At 44.4% G+C, this 24,447-nt stretch overlaps 1 protein-coding gene across 2 annotated transcripts in view; it reads right to left on the minus strand.

The window, feature by feature from the left end:
- aven (apoptosis and caspase activation inhibitor) overlaps nucleotides 1-24,447 on the minus strand; it is a 52,436-nt gene that overhangs the window by 27,401 nt on the left and 588 nt on the right. For both annotated transcript variants that reach the window (XM_090233225.1, XM_036976481.2), the window contains exon 2: nucleotides 22,346-22,520. In XM_090233225.1, the coding sequence (XP_090089351.1) occupies nucleotides 22,346-22,520 (175 nt within the window). The remainder of the gene's footprint in view (nucleotides 1-22,345; nucleotides 22,521-24,447) is intronic.

A 24,447-nucleotide genomic window follows, 5' to 3' on the forward strand; every position in this document is an offset into this window, starting at 1 on the left:
AGCCGTATCCAAACACTGACTGGATGTTAGCAAGCTAGTCACCATGCTAGATAGCTTTTATGTTTTTATTTTTTACAAGCTACACCAAGCTATCTTTTCTAAATCGGTCTTTTCGGAAACAGTATCTGGCCATCACACCGAGTACCACCGTCCTAGATAACCCATTAATCGCTATCTGACTACCACGCTATTTGTTTCTGACAGCGAAAAACAAAAAAACATCCCAGCTATGGTGACAAAAGCATCTCCCACTCCAAACGAGGAGAAGCTCCCGGCATGAATCTGCTCCTGTGGAAACAAGATACTGGCCGAGGACACCAACTCGGTGTGCTCTGCTTGCCTTGGGCTGCAACATGCCCAGGAAGCTGTCTCTCCCGGCTACTGTCCGCACTGTGCTCTTGTCCACACTACACTACCAAGCTATAGGCCAAGGGATGCAGTCAGTCATGTTATTTCTCACAAAATCAAAAAAAACAAAACAGGCTGCCTCCTATAACGCCACCAGAGGGAGTTACAGCACCTTCTGTGGTGATAGGTCACATAAGCACTCTCTCAGTGCGGGCCATCCGAGCAGTGCGTTGCCTTTTGGTTCCAAAAGATGGGAGCGGCATACGCCCAACCCTAGATCTAAGTGCTTTAAAACGGACGCATGGGAAAGTATACGTTCAGAATGTTGACACGTATCTGTCGACCTGAAGGACACTTACTTTCACATCTCAATATACCCTTATCACTGGAAATTTCGCAAATGTGCTTTCCAATGCGTAATCTACGAATTTTGGCCTTTCACTGTCATCTCAGGTTTTTACAAAGTGTACCGAGGCAGCCATAGCTCAGAGAGAGGGGCATTCAGCTGATGGCGTACATAGACGATTGGCTGCTATGCGCTCAATCGGGACAAGATGTCTTAAAACACAGTAAAGAGCTTTCTGATTCCCACGCAGACAATCTCTTTCATAGGTTTAACCCTAGATTCAGTATCAATACAAAGCAATCTCTTTCATAGGTTTAACCCTAGATTCAGTATCAATACAAAGCAATCTCTTTCCTAGGTTTAACCCTAGATTCAGTATCAATACAAAGCAATCTCTTTCCTAGGTTTAACCCTAGATTCAGTATCAATACAAAGCTTGCCTTTCAGTGGAATGTATAAGAACATTCCATAATTGCCTAGCGTTGTTTCGTAAAGGGAACCTGGTCTCTTTCAAAACATGCTTGAGGCTGCTAGGGTTGATGGCATCAGCTTTAGTAGTCATCCCATTAGGAAGCTTGAATATGAGAGGGTTTCAACGCTGAGTCTCTTCTCTAGGTCTGAGCCCAATACGTCACAAACAACACCATGTACAGATCTCCATAGATCTCCTGGAGACACCCGATGTTTCTGTCACAGGGTGTCCAGATGGGCGCTGTTTTATCCAGAAAAGTAGTCACGAAGGACGCATATCTCTCGGATTGAGATGCGACTCACGAGGACAGAACGGTGACCCAATCTCGTCCTACTCACAAACTGCCTGGAACTCCTTGCAGCATCCCTAGCATTAAAGTTGTTCCTCACATTTCTGGAGGGTTGTCATGTTCTAGTCAGAACAGACAATACCACCGTTGTGGATTACATAAACAGACTAGGGGCACTGCAATCCCCTTACATACACACACTGGCACACAGACTGATTATGTGGAGCAGTGTGCACCTCCAGTCACTGAGAGCTACTCATGTACCGGGAGTACTGAATCTGGGGGCAGATTTACTCTCCAGAGGGAACCCTCTAATGGGGGGTGGAAGCTCCACCCAGAGGTAGCCAATCAGGTTTAGATGCACTTCGGCATTCCAGCAGTGGATCTTCACGCATACAGTGCCTTGCGAAAGTATTCGGCCCCCTTGAACTTTGCGACCTTTTGCCACATTTTAGGCTTCAAACATAAAGATATAAAACTGTATTTTTTGTGAAGAATCAACAACAAGTGGGACACAATCATGAAGTGGAACGACATTTATTGGATATTTCAAACTTTTTTAACAAATCAAAAACTGAAAACAGCCCCCTTAAGTTAATACTTTGTAGCGCCACCTTTTGCTGCGATTACAGCTGTAAGTCGCTTGGGGTATGTCTCTATCAGTTTTGCATATCGAGAGACTGAAATTTTTTCCCATTCCTCCTTGCAAAACAGCTCGAGCTCAGTGAGGTTGGATGGAGAGCATTTGTGAACAGCAGTTTTCAGTTCTTTCCACAGATTCTCAATTGGATTCAGGTCTGGACTTTGACTTGGCCATTCTAACACCTGGGTATGTTTATTTTTGAACCATTCCATTGTAGATTTTGCTTTATGTTTTGGATCATTGTCTTGTTGGAAGACAAATCTCCGTCCTAGTCTCAGGTCTTTTGCAGACTCCATCAGGTTTTCTTCCAGAATGGTCCTGTATTTGGCTTCATCCATCTTCCCATCAATTTTAACCATCTTCCCTGTCCATGCTGAAGAAAAGCAGGCCCAAACCATGATGCTGCCACCACCATGTTTGACAATGGGGATGGTGTGTTCAGGGTGATGAGCTGTGTTGCTTTTACGCCAAACATAACGTTTTGCATTGTTGCCAAAAAGTTCAATTTTGGTTTCATCTGACCAGAGAACCTTCTTCCACATGTTTGGTGTGTCTCCCAGGTGGCTTGTGGCAAACTTCAAACGACACTTTTTATGGATATCTTTAAGAAATGGCTTTCTTCTTGCCACTCTTCCATAAAGGCCAGATTTGTGCAATATACGACTGATTGTTGTCCTATGGACAGAGTCTCCCACCTCAGCTGTAGATCTCTGCAGTTCATCCAGAGTGATCATGGGCCTCTTGGCTGCATCTCTGATCAGTCTTCTCCTTGTATGAGCTGAAAGTTTAGAGGGACGGCCAGGTCTTGGTAGATTTGCAGTGGTCTGATAGTCCTTCCATTTCAATATTATCGCTTGCACAGTGCTCCTTGGGATGTTTAAAGCTTGGGAAATCTTTTTGTATCCAAATCCGGCTTTAAACTTCTTCACAACAGTATCTCGGACCTGCCTGGTGTGTTCCTTGTTCTTCATGATGCTCTCTGCGCTTTTAACGGACCTCTGAGACTATCACAGTGCAGGGGCATTTATACGGAGACTTGATTACACACAGGTGGATTGTATTTATCATCATTAGTCATTTAGGTCAACATTGGATCATTCACAGATCCTCACTGAACTTCTGGAGAGAGTTTGCTGCACTGAAAGTAAAGGGACTGAATAATTTTGCACGCCCAATTTTTCAGTTTTTGATTTGTTAAAAAAGTTTGAAATATCCAAGAAATGTCGTTCCACTTCATGATTGTGTCCCACTTGTTGTTGATTCTTCACAAAAAAATACATTTTTATACCTTTATGTTTGAAGCCTGAAATGTGGCAAAAGGTCGCAAAGTTCAAGGGGGCCGAATACTTTCGCAAGGCACTGTAAATGGAGAATACTCATTGTCCCCGGTTATTTTCCCTGAAGGATCGGGATTCACAGATGGGAGCGGACATGTTGGCTCACGAGTGGCCACACGTCCTCCTGTATGCATTCCCCCCACTGGCCCTGATTTCCCCCACCCTAGGCAGGGTGCAGGAGAAGGGTGTCTCTCATACAAATAGCGCCACATTGGCCAGAGAAAACACTGGCTAGCGAAGATCACTCAACTACTATGTGGTCAACTGTGGCCCCTCCGTCTGCGTCGGGACGGAGGGGAGCGTGGGGAGATTTTGAATCCTCAACCGGAACTGTTGAAACTCTGGGCCTGGTCAGTGAACGGTTCAACTTGAACACTGCCGGGCTTCCCCAAAATGTCATTTAGACTATTCAAAGTGGTAGAGCCTCGTCCACCAGGCCCCTTGATGCTTGTAAACGGCACGTGTTTGAGGAATGGTGAACTAAGTCACAGACAGTGCAACTCCAGTGCTCTGTCCCAGTAATCCTGTCATTTCTACAGGAATTATTAGACAGAGGAGAGGCCTTTTCTACTATTGAGGTATATCTGGCAGCTATTTCGGTGTGTCGTGTGAGTTTTGGGAGCACGACAGTGGGGCAAGGGCGCACGTTGTTCGTGTCCGATGTCCAAACAGCTTGTTTTGAACGCTCTATGCCAACAGCCTTTTGAGCCCCTGAATCAGGTGGCTCTGACAATGCTTTCATTTAAGACAGAGGCATTACTAGCACTGGCCTCCGCCAAGTGTGTAAGTGACATTCACACACTCTCAGTGCACAATAAGGTATCATTGAGGCCTAACCCTGCCTTCATCCCTAAGATTATTAACCCATCTTTGATGCGTCTTCCCCTTGAGCTGGTAGCTTTTAATCCCTCACCGTTTTCCTCTCTGGAACATCAACGGTTGTAAATGCTGTGTCCAGTACGTGCTCTGCACATCTGTTTGTTTCATTGGTGAAAACTTACACAGGTAAAGTGCTCCCTGAACAGCGCCTCTCCCACTGGATAGTGGGCTCATTCCACTAGAGCAGGTATTCCCAAAAAGACACATTGTTCTGCTTCCACGAGCACATCCTATATACCTAGCATCAGTAGTTCTGCATTTGTTGTTAGCCCAGCTAGCAAGGACACTGACAGTTGTGAATCTGATGCAGCCGAAGAGCTACTGCCCCCTATCCCATAAGTGAAATACCTCAATCATACTATCAGAGAACCGGGATTGCGGTCGTAATCTAGAGTTTATTAGTCGTATGTACACATTGTATACATCATCCAATTGAAATGCTTACTTTCAGGTTAAATCTCTACAGTGCAAGAACAATACGAACAAAGTAAATGGCTCAGTAGAATAGAATAAACATCTTAGCATGAGTATAATACAGGACGGCACAATTTATAGTCCAATATTTAGACGTGTTTTGGGAAGGGGCAAGTGTTTAAATTGTGCAGTATTTAGCAATCATAATAAGAGTCTGGTAGCATCAGTTGTGATGTGTGTGTGGCATGAATGTATATGTGTGGATGTCGTTGTGGAATTCCCGTAGCAGGCCGTGATGCAACCGGTCAGGATGCTCTCGATGGTGCAGCGGTAGTATTTGGAGAGGACCCGGGGGGTGGCATGGTGAATTTCATCATTAGAGACGCTGTTGTTGGTCCACGTCAAATCTTCGGTGATGTGGACGCAGATGAAACTTAAAACTGCCGACTCTCTCTACTGTAATGTTGTCACGATAACAGAATTTTGACTTCGATACCAGGTTTAGTGTCACGATACCAAAAAAGAAGATGTATTAGCCAAAGTTACAGAATGGCACTTGATCCAGACAGATCTTTTGAGTTCAATATAATTACATTTGCGAGTGGGGCTACAGATGAAAAACAAAACTGGTTTCCCTTCTATTTGGGAATTATTTTATTATAATTATTATTATTATTATATTATATAATATTATTATTTATTATTTTATTTTATTAAACCGATCAACAACATTTGCATAGAAGAAGCAATTTCTTCTTTGCATATAATTAGTATATTTGGATAGAAAACACTATGAAGATTCTAAAACTGTTTGAATGATGTCTGTGAGTATAACAGAACTCATATGGCAGGTGAAACCCTGAGAAAAATACAACCAGGAAGAGGGAAATCTGAGGTTTGTAGTTTTTCAACTCATTGCCATATATAGTGTCGGTAGGGTCATTTTGCACTTCCTAAGGCTTCCACTAGATGTCAACAGTCTTTAGAACCTTGTTTGAGGATTCTACTGTGAAGGGGGGCTGAATGAGAGGGGATTGAGCCAGGTGTCTGGCAGAGTGCCATGGGCTCGTGACGCGCGTTCATGTGAGAGTTACCTCGCGTTCCATTGCTTTTCTACAGACAAAGGAATTCTCCGGTTGGAACATTATTGAAGATTTATGATAAAAACATTCTAAAGATTGATTCTATACTTCGTTTGACATGTTTCTACGACCTGTAAAATAACTTTTTGGACTTTTCGTCCGACCTTTCGGCTAGACCTGCCCGCTGGTCGTGAATTTGGATTTGTGAACGGAACGAGCTAACAAAAGGAGGTATTTTGTCATAAATGATGAACTTTATCGAACAAATCAAACATTTATTGTGGAACTGGGTTAAGTGCGATGGGGCGAGTCATTTGGGCACGTCACCTTGTTTTTCTTGGGCACTGGGACGATGGTCTCCTTGAAGCAGGTGGGGACTGATGTCTGAGAAGACGCACGCCAGCTCGTCAGCACACACTCTGAGGACGTGGTCAGGGATGCCGTCTGGGCTGGCGGATTTGTAAGTATTCACTCTTTTGAGCATTTTCCTCCTGTAAGTCTTGGAGAGCGAAAGCACCTAGACGTCAAGAGCAGCGGGAGTCTTCCTGAATGGCTCAGTATTGTCTGCCTCGAAGCGAGCATAGAATGTGTTGAGCGTGTCTGGGAGGGAGGCTTCAGCGGGCACCACAGAGCTGGATTTGCCTAAACCAGCTAGACATACTGCTATCCAACCAGCTTACCTAATACCTAAAACAGTGAAAGGCTATATGTCATAACAGTCTGTAGTCATAAGCTGTTATGACTATTATATGACATTGTTATGACAGTGTTATGTAATGCTAATGGTCTCATTGCTTAATGAACAGCCTTCACTAAGCAGGCCTGACCCAGGCCAGAGAGAAGGATGTTGTTGTTATGACATCGTCTCATTGGTCAGATATGACTGAATCCCCCTCAAGCATAGCCTAACACACAACAATGCAAAGATAATTTATTATTTAACTAGGCAAGTCAGATGAGCAAATTCTTATTTACAATGACAGCCTACCCCTAATATGTAAGACTAGTATAGTACTACAAACACTGCAAAGTGTACTAGAGACTACAAGGCTATACTAGATTAGAAGCAGGGTCAATCCATTTGAATTCAATATTATGAAAAAAAAATTGGGGGGGGAGACAACATCTTCGCCCATTGTATAAATGCTCAGAAAGTGAGACTTTTTTTTAGACCGGAATTTAAAAAACATTCAAAAGATGAAAGATGCTCAAAGTTGACCTATGTTGCATACACCAAACTGCAGTAGTCTGAAGGGATTGGTCAACTCTATTAATTACATTTCTATGATTTGAAATGACACCCACCCTGTATTCAAGATCATGTAGCGCCTCAACCGATGGCAGCAACAACAAACATCTCAGACAGTGTCAAGTAGGATCTAAGCTACAATATGAGAATATGCTTTTTTTTTTTTTAAATGGCATTTTTAATGTATGTATCAAGAAATAATGAAATAGTTTGACAACCCTGTTTTTAAGCGTTTAAATTCAAACTCAATAATTTATATTTTCCAGTGATGAAGCCATGGATGTCTCAAGGTATAGTGGGGTACGTAACATTGGTCAACTTTGAACACCTTGATCTCTTGAATGCTTTGGCATCACTTTCTGACCACTTCCACCTACAGGGTAAACATTTATGGAATGTTTTGTTCAGAATCAAAAAGGGACGATGTCAAAAAGTGATTACAAAGTGATACCCAGCGATAATAAGGTAGTTGACTAAAATAAGATATGCATTGAGGAGAGTTTTAATTTGAATTTCAGTTTACTTTCTTGCGAACGTCTTGTCAATAACAATGTTTATTTTCTGTGTCATACGCTGCTGATCTATTTATCTTCCAACAGGCGCGTGTACCCATGGACACTCACGCCCCCATGGAGCTCAATATGGACACTCACGCCCCCACGAGGCTCAATATGGACCTTCACGCCCCCAGGGAGCTCAATATGGACCTTCACGCCCCCATGGAGCTCAATATGGACACTCACACCCCATGAGGCTCAATATGGACACTCACGGCCCCATGGGGCTCAATATGGACACTCACGCCCCCATGAGGCTCAATATGGACACTCGCGGCTCAATGAGGCTCAATATGGACACTCGCGGCCCCATGAGGCTCAATATGGACACTCGCGGCCCAATGAGGCTCAATATGGACACTCGCGGCCCAATGAGGCTCAATATGGACACTCACGGCCCCATGAGGCTCAATATGGACACTCATGCGCGTACCCGTGGACACTCATAACCTTGCGGCTCAATATGGACACGCATAACCATGGAGCTCAATATGGACACTCATAACCATGGAGCTCAATATGGACACTCACGCCCCCATGGAGCTCAATATGGACACTCACGCCCCCATGGGGCTCAATGTGGACACTCATAACCATGCGGCTCAATGTGGACACTCGTAACCATGCGGCTCAATGTGGACACTCGTAACCATGCGGCTCAATGTGGACACTCGTAACCATGCGGCTCAATGTGGACACTCGTAACCATGCGGCTCAATATGGACACTCATAACCATGCGGCTCAATATGGACACTCATAAGCATGGGGCTCAATATGGACATTCATAAGCATGGGGCTCAATATGGACACTCATAAGCATGGGGCTCAAGATAGACACTCATAACCATGCGGCTCAAGATAGACACTCATAACCATGCGGCTCATTATGGACACTCAAAACCATGGAGCTCAATATGGATTCTTATATAACCACCTTTGCTGCGGGGGTCCGGGCGCATGCCCCATGGGAGATTGTTTTTGGTCGAACGACTGAGGTCACTTCTGGTGACTTTTTAAAAATACATTCTACTCCAAAAAGCATGAAAATGTAACTATGTCGACACCATCTGAAATACACTAACTGATGCGCGCACACGTGTGCCAGGAGCCGCTGAGGTCACCTAAAGCTGGTCAAACACTCAATGGACCAATCACAAGTCATATCCTCCGCTGCCACTCCCACTGCCTGTTAGGATTCTGGGTGTGTGTGTGTCAGAGCTATCAAATTAACTCGTTATGTATTAGGAAGTGTCAGGCTGTCTGAAGATCTATTACCCAACGGCAGTGGACACCCACACACTCCTCCTCCTCTCCTCTCCACCCCTTCTTCCCATCTACATGTTCAGTGTCCTGTGACATGACGAGCCATGGGGAATTTATCCTCCCGCCCAGCCTCGGCTCCATCTGTGACTGTGGTCCGCGTGGAGTAGACCCAGGCTGTAGCCTCCACACCTGGGGAACCTCAGACATGCTCCATCACCCATAGTCCACATCAGAGCTGCTCTAACTTCAACAGAGATCCAGAGGACAGTTGACTATCTGCTCTATTTCTTTGCATAAGAACGTGAACGCCAGAGATCACACTCTGCTTTTCCCAGAAGGCATCCACTGAGAGATTTCACTGGAATGACCTGAGAGAAGACATCATCCTTAGTCCCCCTCGATTGTAAACGGAGATCTACAGAGAAGATATCCTTAGTCTCTATTGTAAACAGAGATCTACAGAGAAGACATCATCCGTAGTCCCTCTCTATTGTAAAAAGAGATCTACAGAGAAGACATCATCCGTAGTCCCTGTCTATTGTAAAAAGAGATCTACAGAGAAGACATCCGTAGTCCCTGTCTATTGTAAAAAGAGATCTACAGAGAAGACATCCGTAGTCCCTGTCTATTGTAAAATGAGATCTACAGAGATGACATACATGATTTCAACATCTCCTCCTTTCTCTCTGCTGTAAAGGTCACAGCTACAACTGGGGAAGTCATTCTACTGGCCACTAGGGAAGAGAACTGCTCAGCCTCCAATCAGCCTGGCTCAGAGAGGCTGTCTGTCACTTACAGACTGGAGCTACTGTAAACAGGTCATGCTGCTCTGGACTAGTGGAGACACTGAACACTGAGGTGAGAGCAAATACCTTTACCTAGCCTTTCTGCTAGGGTTATTCTGACCTGGTGGAGTGGAGCATGGGAAAGAGCAAGTGAGAAGGAAGATTTAGAGAAAGAGAGAGGTATTGAAAAGGAGAGGAAGGGTAAAGAGAGGGAGAAGGTTGAAGAAAGAGAGCAAAAGAAGGAGAGAGAGAGAGAAAGGAGAGAGAGCTCACCTGGAGGACAGGTAAAGGAATAGCTAAGATCATATTGAAGAGGAGCGTGACCGTGTGGAAGACTTCCTAGCACCGGAGAGACATATCTGGGAGATGACATATCTGCTGTGAGTAGCCTGTCTTTCACATATTTTAATGACTCAGGAAATTAAAAAAAATCACTGAACAAGTGCTTAACTATAGTATGCCTACTGCTAGTGTTTGATTTAAACAGTTCAATTGCTCTGGTATAATAAAATATCTATATCAGGGGAATTAGTCAATATTTGATGAGCTTAGGCGGAATTAGATCACAGAATGACCTAGATTGGCGTATAATTCTGACAAATATTTAATGACAATATTGCACAACTTAATGTTGTTTTTTTTCCAGAGGAAAACAAATAAGCTAGGCTACAGTAGTTTTTTTTTCTCTCCCAAAAGTAAGCTATAGGCTACCTATAGAACTATAAAATAGATAATTATATTTATACAGATATACCCTAATGTCCTGTATGCAGATTATGACTCATTAAGCTCAAAAATGCTAAGAGCCTAAAGCAAATTCAGAGTTCACATACACCGAGACGCGATAGACTAGCGTCCCATTGTGACCTACTGGCCGCGGGGGACACACCTCCCCAAAATACCCAGCCAATGCGGCTTCGCATCAGCATCCTCTACTCATTTAAAACGTGACAGTTGGAGAAACAGTTTGATCCGCTCTACAAATTCAAGAAGCTGTGTGCATCCAGCATTCTACAAGCCTGTTGTGAGTTACGCATTCTGGACTGATAAGACACTCAACCTGACTCAACCTCTGAGAAAAGGTTCAGAGAGAGGAGTTTCTAAAGAGGATCCATCTTTGAAACCATAGGAAGCGAAGCCACAAAAGAGGCAGTTGGAGACTCATCGTTACAGACTCACAGCTCACGGTTCATTGTCTTATGTGGTGGAGAGCTGGGATGGATGGGAAACCTTGAAGAGGGGTGGGGGGGGCCACAGTGGTTCACAGGTCTGGTAACCACATCTATACCTGGATGTGGTAAATCTATCTGCTCTCCACACCATGCTGTTGAAGTGTAACCAAGAGCTCGTAACCAAGACTTCATAACCACAACACTAAAACGAAGGCTATCCACATAGCTGTCGGTTGGGATTGAAGCGCTGCCGTTGTTGATTTTTCTCCTTGTATAATTGATCATGCAATACGTCACGCGGCTTTGTTGTAATGTAATATCATTTATTTATTTTTTGTCATGTTTGCATTTAGTTATTTTATTCTTACTCTGTAAGGGCTCTTGTTAAATCTGTATCGCTGAAATGTAAAAGGTCATTTCCCATCCGGCAGACATGTGCAGTGTTTACCTTTGAATGCAGTCTCCGTTGACACCGGAACATTCCCTTTATCTTTCACCCCCGCTGTAATGCTGAACCACCACCATATGGATTGAATAAAGCCCTTAGTGTCCTTAGCTACACTACATGACTAAAAGTATGTGGACACCTGCTTGTCAAACATCTCATTCCAAAATCATGGGCATTGATACGGAGTACCCCCCCCCCCCCCCCCCTTGCTGCTATAACAGACTCCACACTCTTCTGGGAAGGCTTTCCACTAGATGTTGGAACATTGCTGCGGGGACTTGCTTCCATTCAGCCACAAGAACATTACTGAGGTTGGTGCACTGATGTTGGGCGATTTGGCCTGGCTCGCAATCGGCGTTTCAATTCATCCCAAAGGTGTTCGATGGGGTTGAGGTCAGGGCTCTGTGCAGGACAGTCAAGTTCTTCCACACCAATGGAAGACGTCCACTGGCGGCGAGCTTTACACCACTCCAGTCAACGCTTGGCATTGCGCATGGTGATCTTAGGCTTGTGTGCAGCTGTTTGACCATGGAAACCCATTTCATTAAGATCCTGACGAACAGTTCTTATGCTGATGTTGCTTCCAGAGGCAGTTTGGAACTTGGTAGTGAGTGTTGCAACTGAAGACAGACAAAAAGATTTCACGCTACGCGCTTCAGCACTCGGTGGTCCCGTTCTGTGAGCATGTGTGGCCTACCACTTTACAGATGAGCCATTGTTGCCCCTAGACGTTTCCACTTCACAACAAAAGCACTTACATTTGACGAGGACAGCTCTAGCAGGGCAGAAATTTGACGAACTAACTTGTTGGAAAGGTGTGTCCTGACGTTGGCCTGGGGGTAGGTTTATGACAGTCATAAATACCTCTTCCCCCCTTTTTCCTCTCTCTACCCTACTGATGTGACATTTGCAAAACCCTTGGTTAACATAGAGATTCTGGGAACATCAAAAGTTGGGGGGAAATGAACTATTTTCTGGTAATCTGAACACTTGAACATATGCAGTGGTACTTAATGAATATGATGTCAGTTCGGTTGTCATCTGAGACATTCTCATCAATGATAAGATGACAAACTCTACAGTGGAAAGTCAGCACATTGTAGTTATCGGATTCACATGGAATTGTTGTTCAATTTAAATGTTTGAATATAAAATTATTGGTGAAAAGATTAAATGTAATTTTAGCTTCCAAATGAGAGATTTGGGTTTTCATAAGGTTAGGGCTCTGCTCAATCAGTGACCCGCACCTGTGAAGAGACATGGGCAATAAAACTATGAAAGAATACCCTTCTGCCTCCACTATATAAAGCCTTGATGAAAATGTAAACTCCTGTTCCGAGGATGTGAGGACGACGGTCCATACGTTAAAAGGACTAACATGTCAGCTGTTCCGGGTACATTAGGATGACGATCCGATGTCAGAATGCTTCAGATAATAACTACAGAACCAAGCCAACCTCAGTTAGAATGCATAAGATACTGTATTTATGATAGAGACATCGCTTCTCCCTTTGTTCCTCAGTCTTTCCGCTCTTTCCCTCAAACCCAACCCCTTTCTTTGTGTAACCAGCTGTCATATCTGTTCCCTCCGCTAGGGACGTTTTCCTTCACGATATAATTTGTAATCAAGGTATGATTCATTCTGTGTATATGTAATTCTGTGTGATTAGTTAGGTATTTAGTAAATAAATAATTAAACCCAATTTTGTATTGCTGATTCAACTTGTTAGCCAGGGTTCGTGATGATAACCAAGAATTTACAACTTTCAGATGAGACTGAAATAAAGTGACGATTAATATTGACTGCTATTGATGTAAAATATTACTAGGTCTTTAAGAGTTTATTCGGAAGATAACAGCTCTATAAATATTCTTTCGTGGTGCCCCGACATTCTAGTTAATTACATTTACATGATTAGCTCTATCAGGTAATATTAATTACAGAGAAAGGATTTTATAGAATAGCATGTCACATCAGTTAATCCGGCATAGCCGACAGGTGGCATCCTATGACAGTGCCACGGTGAAAGTCACTGAGCTCTCCTACTGCCAATGTTTGTCTATGGAGATCGCATGGCTGTGTTCTCAGTAATGGGTGTGGCTGAAATAGCCAAATCCAATCATTTGAAGGGGTGTCCACATTCAAGATACTTTTGTATAAATAAATGTATTATTACTAGAGCAGCAGGTCAAGGAGTCCAAAGTCAGAACAAATCATTGGATGAGATGCAGGTGTGTGTGTGTGTAAGCGTGTGTGTGTCTCTCCCTCTCCCCTTCTTTTTCTCCCTGTTTCTCCTTCTTTGTCTCACTCTCTCTAGAAAGTGGTGATTACCCGTTTTGGAAAGTGGTGATTGTAGTGAAGTAGACATGACATTGGTAGATTGTCCTCTGTGAAGTTTTGCCTCTTGTCCTCATGCCAGGCTGCCTTGATGCTTGCTGATTAGAGAAAAGTCACAGGGCAATTCCGCTGTAAAATGAACGGCAAAAAAAAAAACTATTTACACTGAACTTTTTATTTAAAAGAACTGGAAGAACTGTGCAAATGCTAAATTTGGTCACAGAATTTTGCTAAAATCTCAGTTTCTATGTCCACGTTTTCCCAAAAATCTTAAATATCCGTTTCCCGAATCAACATTCAAAGACGTCTGCAGAAAGAATGGGGTGTCAGCTATGACACGGCACCTTGACTTTGAAAAAATCTGTTTTGGTTATTGAACTACAGTAAGTGAAGTGGCTTTACACCTGGTAACGGAATAGTGGTAATGGAGTTTCATCATGGATCCCTGATCTGTACTAAACAGAAATGCATAATTATACATTTGAATGTCATTCTCTTCATGGTGATGTATCCTAATTTGGTACACATAAAGGTAGAAAAATACAATATCCTCCTCAGCATATTTGGGTATTGTTCTACACAGTGGCTATTATTTTAATGAGCTATGCCCCGGAACAATACGAAACGTCGATGATTCACAAGTTTGGACATCAAAATACAGTAGAGTACAGTAGAGTTTAGTAGAGTAGAGTTTAGACAGTACAGTAGAGTTTAGTAGAGTACAGTGGAGTAGAGTACAGTAGAGCACAGTAGAGTACAGTACAGCACAGTAGAGTTTAGTAGAGTACAGTAGAGCACAGTACAGTAGAGTTTAGTAGAGTAGAGTACAGTAGAGTACAGTAGAGTAGAGCACAGTAAAGTACAGTAGAGTACAGTAGAGCACAGTAGAGTACAGTAGAGCACAGTAAAGTTTAGTAGAGTACAGTAGAGCACAGTACAGTAGCGTACAGTAGCACAGTACAGTAGAGTTTAGTAGAGTAGAGCACAGTAGAGTACAGTAGAGCACAGTAGAGTAGAGCACAGTAAAGTACAGTAGAGCACAGTAGAGTACAGTAGAGCACAGTAGAGTTTAGTAGAGTACAGTACAGTATAGCTTAGTAGCGTACAGTGGAGCTTAGTAGAGCCCAGTAGAGTTTAGTAGAGCACAGTAGAGTTTAGTAGAGTATATTAGAGTTTAGTAAAGTACAGCACAGTAGAGCTTAGAGTACAGTAGAGTACAGTAGAGCACAGCCGAGTAGAGTACAGTAGAGTACAGTACAGCACAGTACAGTAGAGTTTACTAGAGTACAGTAAAGTTTACTAGAGTACAGCACAGCACAGTAGAGCTTAGAGTACAGTAGAGTACAGTTTAGTAGAGTACAGTAGAGCACAGCACAGTAGAGTAGACTAGTACAATAGAGTTTACTAGAGTACAGTAGAGTAGAGTTTACTAGAGTACAGTAGAGTTTACTAGTACAGTACAGCAGAGTAGAGTAGAGTTTACTAGGGTAAATTAAAGTAGAATAGAGTACAGTAGAGTACAGTAGAGATGAGTACAGTAGAGCAGAGTACAGCACAGTACAGCAGACTTTAGTAGAGCATAGTAGAGATTAGTAGAGCACAGTAGAGTACAGTAGAGTACAGTTTAGTAGAGTACAGTAGAGCACAGTACAGTACAGTACAGCACAGTAGAGTACAGTAGAGTTTACTAGAGTACAGTAGAGTACAGTAGAGCTTAGTAAAGTACAGCACAGCACAGTAGAGCTTAGAGTACAGTAGAGTACAGTAGAGTACAGTTTAGTAGAGTACAGTAGAGCACAGCACAGTAGAGTACAGTAGAGTAGACTAGTACAGTAGAGTAGAGTTTACTAGAGTACAGTAGAGTTTACTAGTACAGTACAGCAGACTAGAGTTTACTAGAGTAAAGTAGAATAGAGTACAGTAGAGCAGAGTTTAGTAGAGCACAGTTTAGTAGAGCACAGTAGAGATTAGTAGAGTACAGTAGAGTTTACTAGTACAGTACAGCAGAGTAGAGTAGAGTTTACTAGAGTAAAGTCAAGTAGAATAGAGTACAGTAGAGTACAGTAGAGCAGAGTACAGCACAGTACAGCAGACTTTAGTAGAGCACAGTAGAGATTAGTAGAGTACAGTACAGTATAGTTTAGTAGAGTACAGTAGAGTTTAGTAGAGTACAGTAGAGTTTAGTAAAGTACAGCACAGCACAGTACAGCTTAGAGTACAGTAGAGTACAGTTTAGTAGAGTAGACTAGTACAGTAGTTTAGAAGAGTTTACAGTAGAGTTTACTAGTACAGTACAGCAGAGTAGAGTTTACTAGAGTAAAGTAAAGTAGAATAGAGTACAGTAGAGCAGAGTTTAGTAGAGCACAGTAGAGATTAGTAGAGTACAGTACAATATAGTAGAGTACAGTAGAGTTTAGTACAGTTTAGTAGAGTACAGTATAGTAGAGTACAGTAGAGTTCAGTACTAGTCTACTTTGTACTGTATTGAACTCTACAGTAATGTACTCTTCTTTACTGTTTTTATTTTACCATTATTTAACTAGGAAAGTCAGTTAAGAACAAATTCTTATTTTCAATGGCGGCCTAGGAACAGTGGGTTAACTGCCTGTTCAGGGGCAGAACGACAGATTTGTACCTTGTCAGCTCGGGGGTTTGAACTTGTAACCTTCCGGTTACTAGTCCAACGCTCTAACCACTAGGCTACCCTGCCGCCCCACTGTACTCTACTGTGCTGTCAAAACTTGTGTACCCATCTGCCGTTTGTGGCTAAAATTATTTCCCATTGTGGCCAACTCATTTGCAGATATTCCGTTACTGATTTTTCAGGAATTCCATTACAGATTTGATATCAGTAAAAACACTAACTAATTGATAGGTCTTCTTTTAAATTGTTACTTCTGTGAACTTTCCTTATCCTCCCTCTTTAAAGTATAAATATAGATTTGAAAAATGTGGGTTTTTGGTAACAGAATTTCAAAGCACAAGGCAAGGTTTGTTAAACTTACAGAAAGAAGGAAGAAATATGTATCCAAAGCTACACTGAACAAAAATATAAACGCAGATCAGAAAACCAGTCAGTATCTGGTGTGACCATATGCCTCATGCAGTGAGACTCATCTCCTTCTATTAGAGTTGATCAGGTTGTTGACCACCATTTGCCTTAAGCAGCGTGACACATCTCCTTTGCATGAAGTTGATCAGTCTGTTGGTTGTGGGCTGTGGAATGTTGATTCACTCCTTCAATGACAGAGAAGTTACTGGATATTGGCAGGATCTGGAACACTGTCGTAGACATCGATCCAGAGTGTTCCAAACATGCTCAATGGGCGACATGTCTGGTGAGTTTGCAGGCCATGGAAGAACTGGGACATTTTCAGCTTCCAGGAATTGTGTACAGACCCTTGTGACATGGGGCCGTGCATTATCATGCTGAAACATGAGGTGATGACAGCAGATGAATGGCACGACAATGGGCCTCAGGATCTCGTCATGGTATCTCTGTGCATTCAAATGGCCATCGGTAAAATGCAATTGTGTTTGTTGTCCGTAGCTTATGCCTGCCCATACCATAACCTCACCGCCACCATGGGAAACTCTGTTCACAACGATGACATCTGCAAACCACTCGCCCACACGACACCATACACGCTGCCACCTGCCTGGTACAGCTGAAACTGGGATTCATCCAAGAAGAGCACATTTCTCCAGAGTGCCAGTGGTCATCGAAGGGGAGCATTTACCCACTGAACTCAGTTACGACGCCGGACTGTATTCAGGTCAAGACCCTGGTGAGGATGACGAGCAGATGAGCATCACTGAGACGGTTTCTGACAGTTGGTGCAGAAATTATTGGGTTGTGCAAAACCAGTTTCATTGGCTGGTCTCAGACGTTCTCAGACGTGGAGGTCCTGGCCTGGCGTGGATACACATGGTCTGCGGTTGTGAGGCCGGTTGGACGTACTGCCAAATTCTCTAAAACGACGTTGGAGGCGCCTTATGGTAGAGAAATTAACATTCAATTCTCTGGCAACCGCTCTGGTGGACATTCCTGCAGGCAGCATGCCAATTGCACCCTCCCTCAAAAAACTTGAGACATCTGTTGCATTGTGCTGTGCGACAACACTGCACATTTTTGTGGCCTTTTATTGTCCACAGCACAAGGTGCACCTTTGTAACGATCATGCTGTTTAATCAGCTTCTTGACATGTCACACCTGTCAGGTGGATGGATATTCTTTGCAAAGGAGAAATGCTCACTAACAGGGATGTAAACTAATGTGTGCACAAAATTGCAGAGAAATAAGCTTTGTGTACGCATGGAACATTTCTGGGATCTTTTATTTCAGCTCATGAAACAAGGGACCAACACTTTACATGTTGTGTTTTATATTGTTGTTCAGTGTATTAATATAAGTGTTAACTCTACTTATGATCCCGTGTTAATATCACTGGTTAAATCCACTTCAATCAGTGTAGATTGGGGATGAGTCAGGTTAAAGAAGGCATTTTAAGACATGGATTGTGTATGAGTGCCATTCAGAATGTGAATGGGGAAGACAACATATTTAAGTGCCTTTGAACGGGGTAGGGTAGTAGGTGCCAGGCACATCGGTTTGAGTGTGTCAAGAACTGCAACGCTGCTGGGTTTTGCACACTCAACAGTTTCCTGTATGTATCAAGAATGGTGCACCACCCAAAGGATATCCAGCCAACTTGACACAACTGTGGGAAGCATTGGAATTAACATGGGCCAACATCCCTGTGGAACGCTGTCGACACCTTGTAGAGTTGTTCTGAGGTACAAAAGGGGGAGATCCTAATGTTTTGCTCACTCAGGGTATAATCTACATACTGAACATAGTAAAAAGATAGGGTGTAAAAGATAGGGTGTAAACAGGCTATTATGAGAGTTGAAGGAATGTGATCTGCTCTGTCCCAAACAGTGTGTCCTGTTCTCCAGACCATACACGAGAGAATAATTCAACACAGCAGTTAGGCTACAGCATGACAAACAACTTGCACTGCTACAGGGGAGAGAGAGAGAGAGAGAGAGAAGAGAGGAGAGGAGAGGAGAAAAAAACAGGGGAGGTGGCTCCTTCTGTGCCCAGAAAAACACCTCTTAAACACATTTCTGTCCACGTTCAATTAAGAGTCCTCTGGAGAGCAGTGGACTGGTCCTCTCTCCTTCACCTAGACTAATCTGGTAGTGGCCTGGTCCTCTCTCCTTCACCTAGACTAATCTGGTAGTGGACTGGTCCTCTCTCTCTCTCCTTTACCTAGACTAATCTGGTAGTGGACTGGTCCTCTCCCTCTCCTTTACCTAGACTAATCTGGTAGTGGACTGGTCCTCTCTCTCTCCTTTACCTAGACTAATCTGGTAGTGGACTGGTCCTCTCTCCTTCACCTAGACTAATCTGGTAGTGGACTGGTCCTCTCTCTCTCGTTTACCTAGACTAATCTGGTAGTGGACTGGTCCTCTCTCTCTCCTTTACCTAGACTAATCTGGTAGTGGACTGGTCCTCTCTCCTTTACCTAGACTAATCTGGTAGTGGACTGGTCCTCTCTCTCTCCTTTACCTAGACTAATCTGGTAGTGGCCTGGTCCTCTCTCCTTTACCTAGACTAATCTGGTAGTGGACTGGTCCTCTCTCCTTCACCTAGACTAATCTGGTAGTGGCCTCGTCCTCTCTCCTTTACCTAGACTAATCTGGTAGTGGACTGGTCCTCTCCCTCTCCTTTACCTAGACTAATCTGGTAGTGGACTGGTCCTCTCTCTCTCTCCTTTACCTAGACTAATCTGGTAGTGGACTGGTCCTCTCTCTCTCCTTTACCTAGACGAATCTGGTAGTGGCCTGGTCCTCTCTCTCTCTTTTACCTAGACTAATCTGGTAGTGGACTGGTCCTCTCTCCTTCACCTAGACTAATCTGGTAGTGGCCTGGTCCTCTCTCCTTTACCTAGACTAATCTGGTAGTGGACTGGTCCTCTCTCTCTCCTTTACCTAGACTAATCTGGTAGTGGCCTGGTCCTCTCTCTCTCTTTTACCTAGACTAATCTGGTAGTGAACTGGTCCTCTCCCTCTCCTTTACCTAGACTAATCTGGTAGTCAACACATCACCACAGTAACCCTCAGAGAGGAGAGAGGGGACACCAGGTCAACACATCACCACAGTAACCATCAGAGAGGAGAGAGGGGACACCAGGTCAACACATCACCACAGTAACCATCAGAGAGGAGACACCAGGTCAACACATCACCACAGTAACCATCAGAGAGGAGAGAGGGGACACCAGGTCAACACATCACCACAGTAACCATCAGAGAGGAGAGAGGAGCCACCAGGTCAACACATCACCACAGTAACCATCAGAGAGGAGAGAGGGGACACCAGGTCAACACATCACCACAGTAACCATCAGAGAGGAGACACCAGGTCAACACATCACCACAGTAACCATCAGAGAGGGGACACCAGGTCAACACATCACCACAGTAACCATCAGAGAGGAGAGAGGGGACACCAGGTCAACACCTCACCACAGTAACCATCAGAGAGGAGACACCAGGTCAACACATCACCACAGTAACCATCAGAGAGGAGAGAGGGGACACCAGGTCAACACATCACCACAGTAACCATCAGAGAGGAGAGAGAGGACACCAGGTCAACACATCACCACAGTAACCATCAGAGAGGAGAGAGGGGACACCAGGTCAACACATCACCACAGTAACCATCAGAGAGGAGAGAGGGGACACCAGGTCAACACATCACCACAGTAATCATCAGAGAGGGGACACCAGGTCAACACATCACCACAGTAACCATCAGAGAGGAGAGAGGGGACACCAGGTCAACACATCACCACAGTAACCATCAGAGAGGAGACACCAGGTCAACACATCACCACAGTAACCATCAGAGAGGAGAGAGAGGACACCAGGTCAACACATCACCACAGTAACCATCAGAGAGGAGAGAGGGGACACCAGGTCAACACCTCACCACAGTAACCATCAGAGAGGAGAGAGGGGACACCAGGTCAACACCTCACCACAGTAACCATCAGAGAGGGGACACCAGGTCAACACATCACCACAGTAACCATCAGAGAGGAGACACCAGGTCAACACATCACCACAGTAACCATCAGAGAGGAGACACCAGGTCAACACATCACCACAGTAACCATCAGAGAGGAGAGAGGGGACACCAGGTCAACACATCACCACAGTAACCATCAGAGAGGAGAGAGGGGACACCAGGTCAACACCTCACAACAGTAACCATCAGAGGGGGGACACCAGGTCAACACATCACCACAGTAACCATCAGAGAGGAGACACCAGGTCAACACATCACCACAGTAACCATCAGAGAGGAGAGAGGGGACACCAGGTCAACACATCACCACAGTAACCCTCTGACATCTGTTACATAGAGGGAGAAAGAGGGAGGGGGAGGGCAGGGAGAGAAGGGGAGAGTGGCAGAGGGAGGGCAGGGAGAGGGGGGGGGGGGAGAAGGGGAGAGTGGCAGAGGGAGGGCAGGGAGAGAAGGGGGGGGGGGGAGAAGGGGAGAGTGGCAGAGGGAGGGCAGGGAGAGAGGGGGGGAGGGGAGAAGGGGAGAGTGGCAGAGGGAGGGCAGGGAGAGAAGGGGAGAGTGGCAGAGGGAGGGCAGGGAGAGAGGGGGGGAAGGGGAGAAAGGCAGAAAGAGAGAGAGAGGAAAATCTCTGATCGAAAATGTTAAAGGCTGTCCTCTTGGTCCGCAATTCTACAGATTTTGCCACGGGCGGAGACAAATTTGTACTGTTTTATAGCTAGTCTCCTGCAATTCTACAGACTTTGCCACGGGCGGAGACAAATTTGTGCTGTTTTATAGCTAGTCTCCTGCAATTCTACACATCGTTACTCCTCAGAAACAGACGACACAAATAACCCTGATTAATATCGATTATCCTGCGGACTCTGAGGACAGGAACCTCATGAAAATGAGAATAAAACCGTTAAACGAGGGAGAGCTGAGGAAACCAGTGCTACTACATAACTCACCATTCAGAGAGGATACAGGGATTAAAGGGTCATTGAAAAGTGAGACAGGGTGTATTAGGGTTTGGTCTGAGTAGAAAGTGCAAATTATGTCGCTTTAAAAGAGGCACTAAGTTGTTTTAGTCCTTTCTTGAATATGCCAACAGATTATATATACACACTTTTTCAACCCAAAATAAAAGGATACATATTTAATGTTATGCGCCTGCCTTGTGCTACTTCTACTATGTCAGGGAGTTGAATTAGGCTAGAATATCTAGGCTAGAATATCTAGGCTATGCTGTGTCAGTGAAGGACCTCTTCTCTAGATATTCACAGGATTTAGAATTGGAGAACAATGACCAATGTTAAGTATTAGGCCTGCTTCTCATTCGCCAAGCATGAACCTAGTGCCGTCACTGAGGAATATGATATTCCTCTGTCTGCCTTCCCAACACAATGTGTAGCTAAGTGTCTGCCACGTTTATTCTGTTCTGCCTGGGCCACATAAAGACAGACAGAGGCGCGTCTTCTGAAACTGTCACATGTTATAAGACTAACCTAAGTGACAGGCAGACTGACATCAAAGACCAGCAACACAAGCAAGAATATTCTGACTGTCAGTCAGCACAGAGCTGAATATGTTGTCAGAACCACACTGGCCAGGCCATTTCCAGGGAAAACCTCATGTATTCCTTACCTGCTGATTCGAGGAGGACGTGGTAGTCAGTCCCTCTCTGTGTGGGCGTATCATCACTAGGCTCCTCCTTCTCTGACTCCTTGTAACGATCCCAGTTAGACTCCAATTTCCTCTTGGTGAAAACCTCCATCCCCTCATCCTCATCCTCATCCATCCTGTTCCCTTCATCCTGACCCTGCAGTATCAACAGAAGAGTCAGTAGGACAGAGAAAGACACACCAAAGAAATCAAAATGAACGCAACATATGTAAATGATTGACAGGTGCACATCTAAAGTACTTTTGTTGAGTTCTCTCAAGTTTACAGTTGAAGGTCATCTCCAACTTTTTCCATGTGTGAAAATGATGTTGAATGAGGACATTGACATTGATTAAAATGTGTTGATCCCCCCCCCCAAAAAAAATAAATGAACATATTTACATCCCTGCCGAGGTGAGAAGTGGCACTCGGTCACTGGGCATTTGGCATGCGAGGCACTGTGCATAGCAACACCAACAACATTGACCACAACACCAGGCAAACTGCCTGCTTTCCAGGATATCTACAGCACCCGGTGTCACAGGAAGGCCAAGATCATCAAGGACCTCAGCCACCACAGCCAAGGCCTGTTCACCCCACTACCATCTAGATTCTAGAAGGTTAGACAGTACAGGTGCCTCAAAGCTGAGACGGAGAGACTGAAAAACAGATTCTATCTCCAGGCCATCAGACTGTTAAACAGTCACCACTAGCCTCAGTGACTGTTCTAGCCGGCTCCCACCCGGCACTCTACCCTGCACCTTAGAGACTGGTCAGTATGGCCCAAGCAAGTCTCTTCGTCTTTGTTGGTGACACTGTCAGTGATTTATTTAGAATTCAAAGCACATGTCAATGTGGAGTTATACGGAGCCCTCCACACTCTTACAAAATGTGGGCTGCGCTTGGCAATGTGGTACACAGCTCAATCTGTCCTCTGCATGCCTTCGGAGGCTCCGCGGTTGCGTCACACCATCCGTACGGCACCTCCGACCACATTTTCAGATCAAGCCTAAATGGTCCTTAAGCCTATTCTCTGCCATGTTATAGCCCCATACAGGCGGGTATTACTAGAGACGTTGGTTTTGTAATTATTATCCAAGCATGTGCGTTATTCCAGAGGACCATTCACACAGGATACGTTTTTCCCAAACTGCCTCGTGTAATTATACATGTATTTCAAATTGAATTGACTTATGACAGAAGCCTGGGGTACATTGTGCTTGACTGCCAAATGTATAGGTCTCCCACGTAATATTTAAAATGATGAAGTGTGATCCTAATCATTATTTTAGTGATCCATCCATGGTAGACGTCCTTCCTGATAACAACGCTCCACATCCTGCTGATTTCAGCTGCTGAACCGTATTTACACTCAACTGTGTTTACGGATGAGAAAGTGAACTTGCCATTTTCAAAAAGTTTTAGTCAGGATGCTGCTTTGCGATCTATTGCCTAGGACAGGGTTCTCCTAACCTGTTCCTGGAGAGCTACCATCCTGTAGGTTTTCACTCCAACCCTGTTCCTGGAGATATACCACCCTGTAGGTTTTCACTCCAACCCTGTTCCTAGAGAGACACCATCCTGTAGGTTTTCACTCCTACCCTGTTCCTGGAGAGATACCATCATGTAGGTTTTCACTCCAACCCTGTTCCTAGAGAGACACCATCCTGTAGGTTTTCACTCCTACCCTGTTCCTGGAGAGATACCATCCTGTAGGTTTTCACTCCAACCCTGTTCCTGGAGAGCTACCATCCTGTAGGTTTTCACTCCAACCCTGTTCCTGGGAAGCTACCATCCTGTAGGTTTTCACTCCAACCCTGTTCCTAGAGAGACACCATCCTGTAGGTTTTCACTCCAACCCTGTTCCTAGAGAGACACCATCCTGTAGGTTTTCACTCCTACCCTGTTCCTGGAGAGCTACCATCCTGTAGGTTTTCACTCCAACCCTGTTCCTAGAGAGACACCATCCTGTAGGTTTTCACCTACATGATGGGTTGTAGAAATTGTTGCGTTTGTATTTCCTCCGTTGCAAAAATACTGAATCTCTTGACACCCAGAAATGAGAGTCGACAGGCAAGGAGGAA

This window comes from Oncorhynchus mykiss, chromosome 4 (assembly GCF_057628025.1).
Source record: "Oncorhynchus mykiss isolate SJ-2025 chromosome 4, ASM5762802v1, whole genome shotgun sequence".
Classification (NCBI taxonomy): domain Eukaryota; kingdom Metazoa; phylum Chordata; class Actinopteri; order Salmoniformes; family Salmonidae; genus Oncorhynchus; species Oncorhynchus mykiss.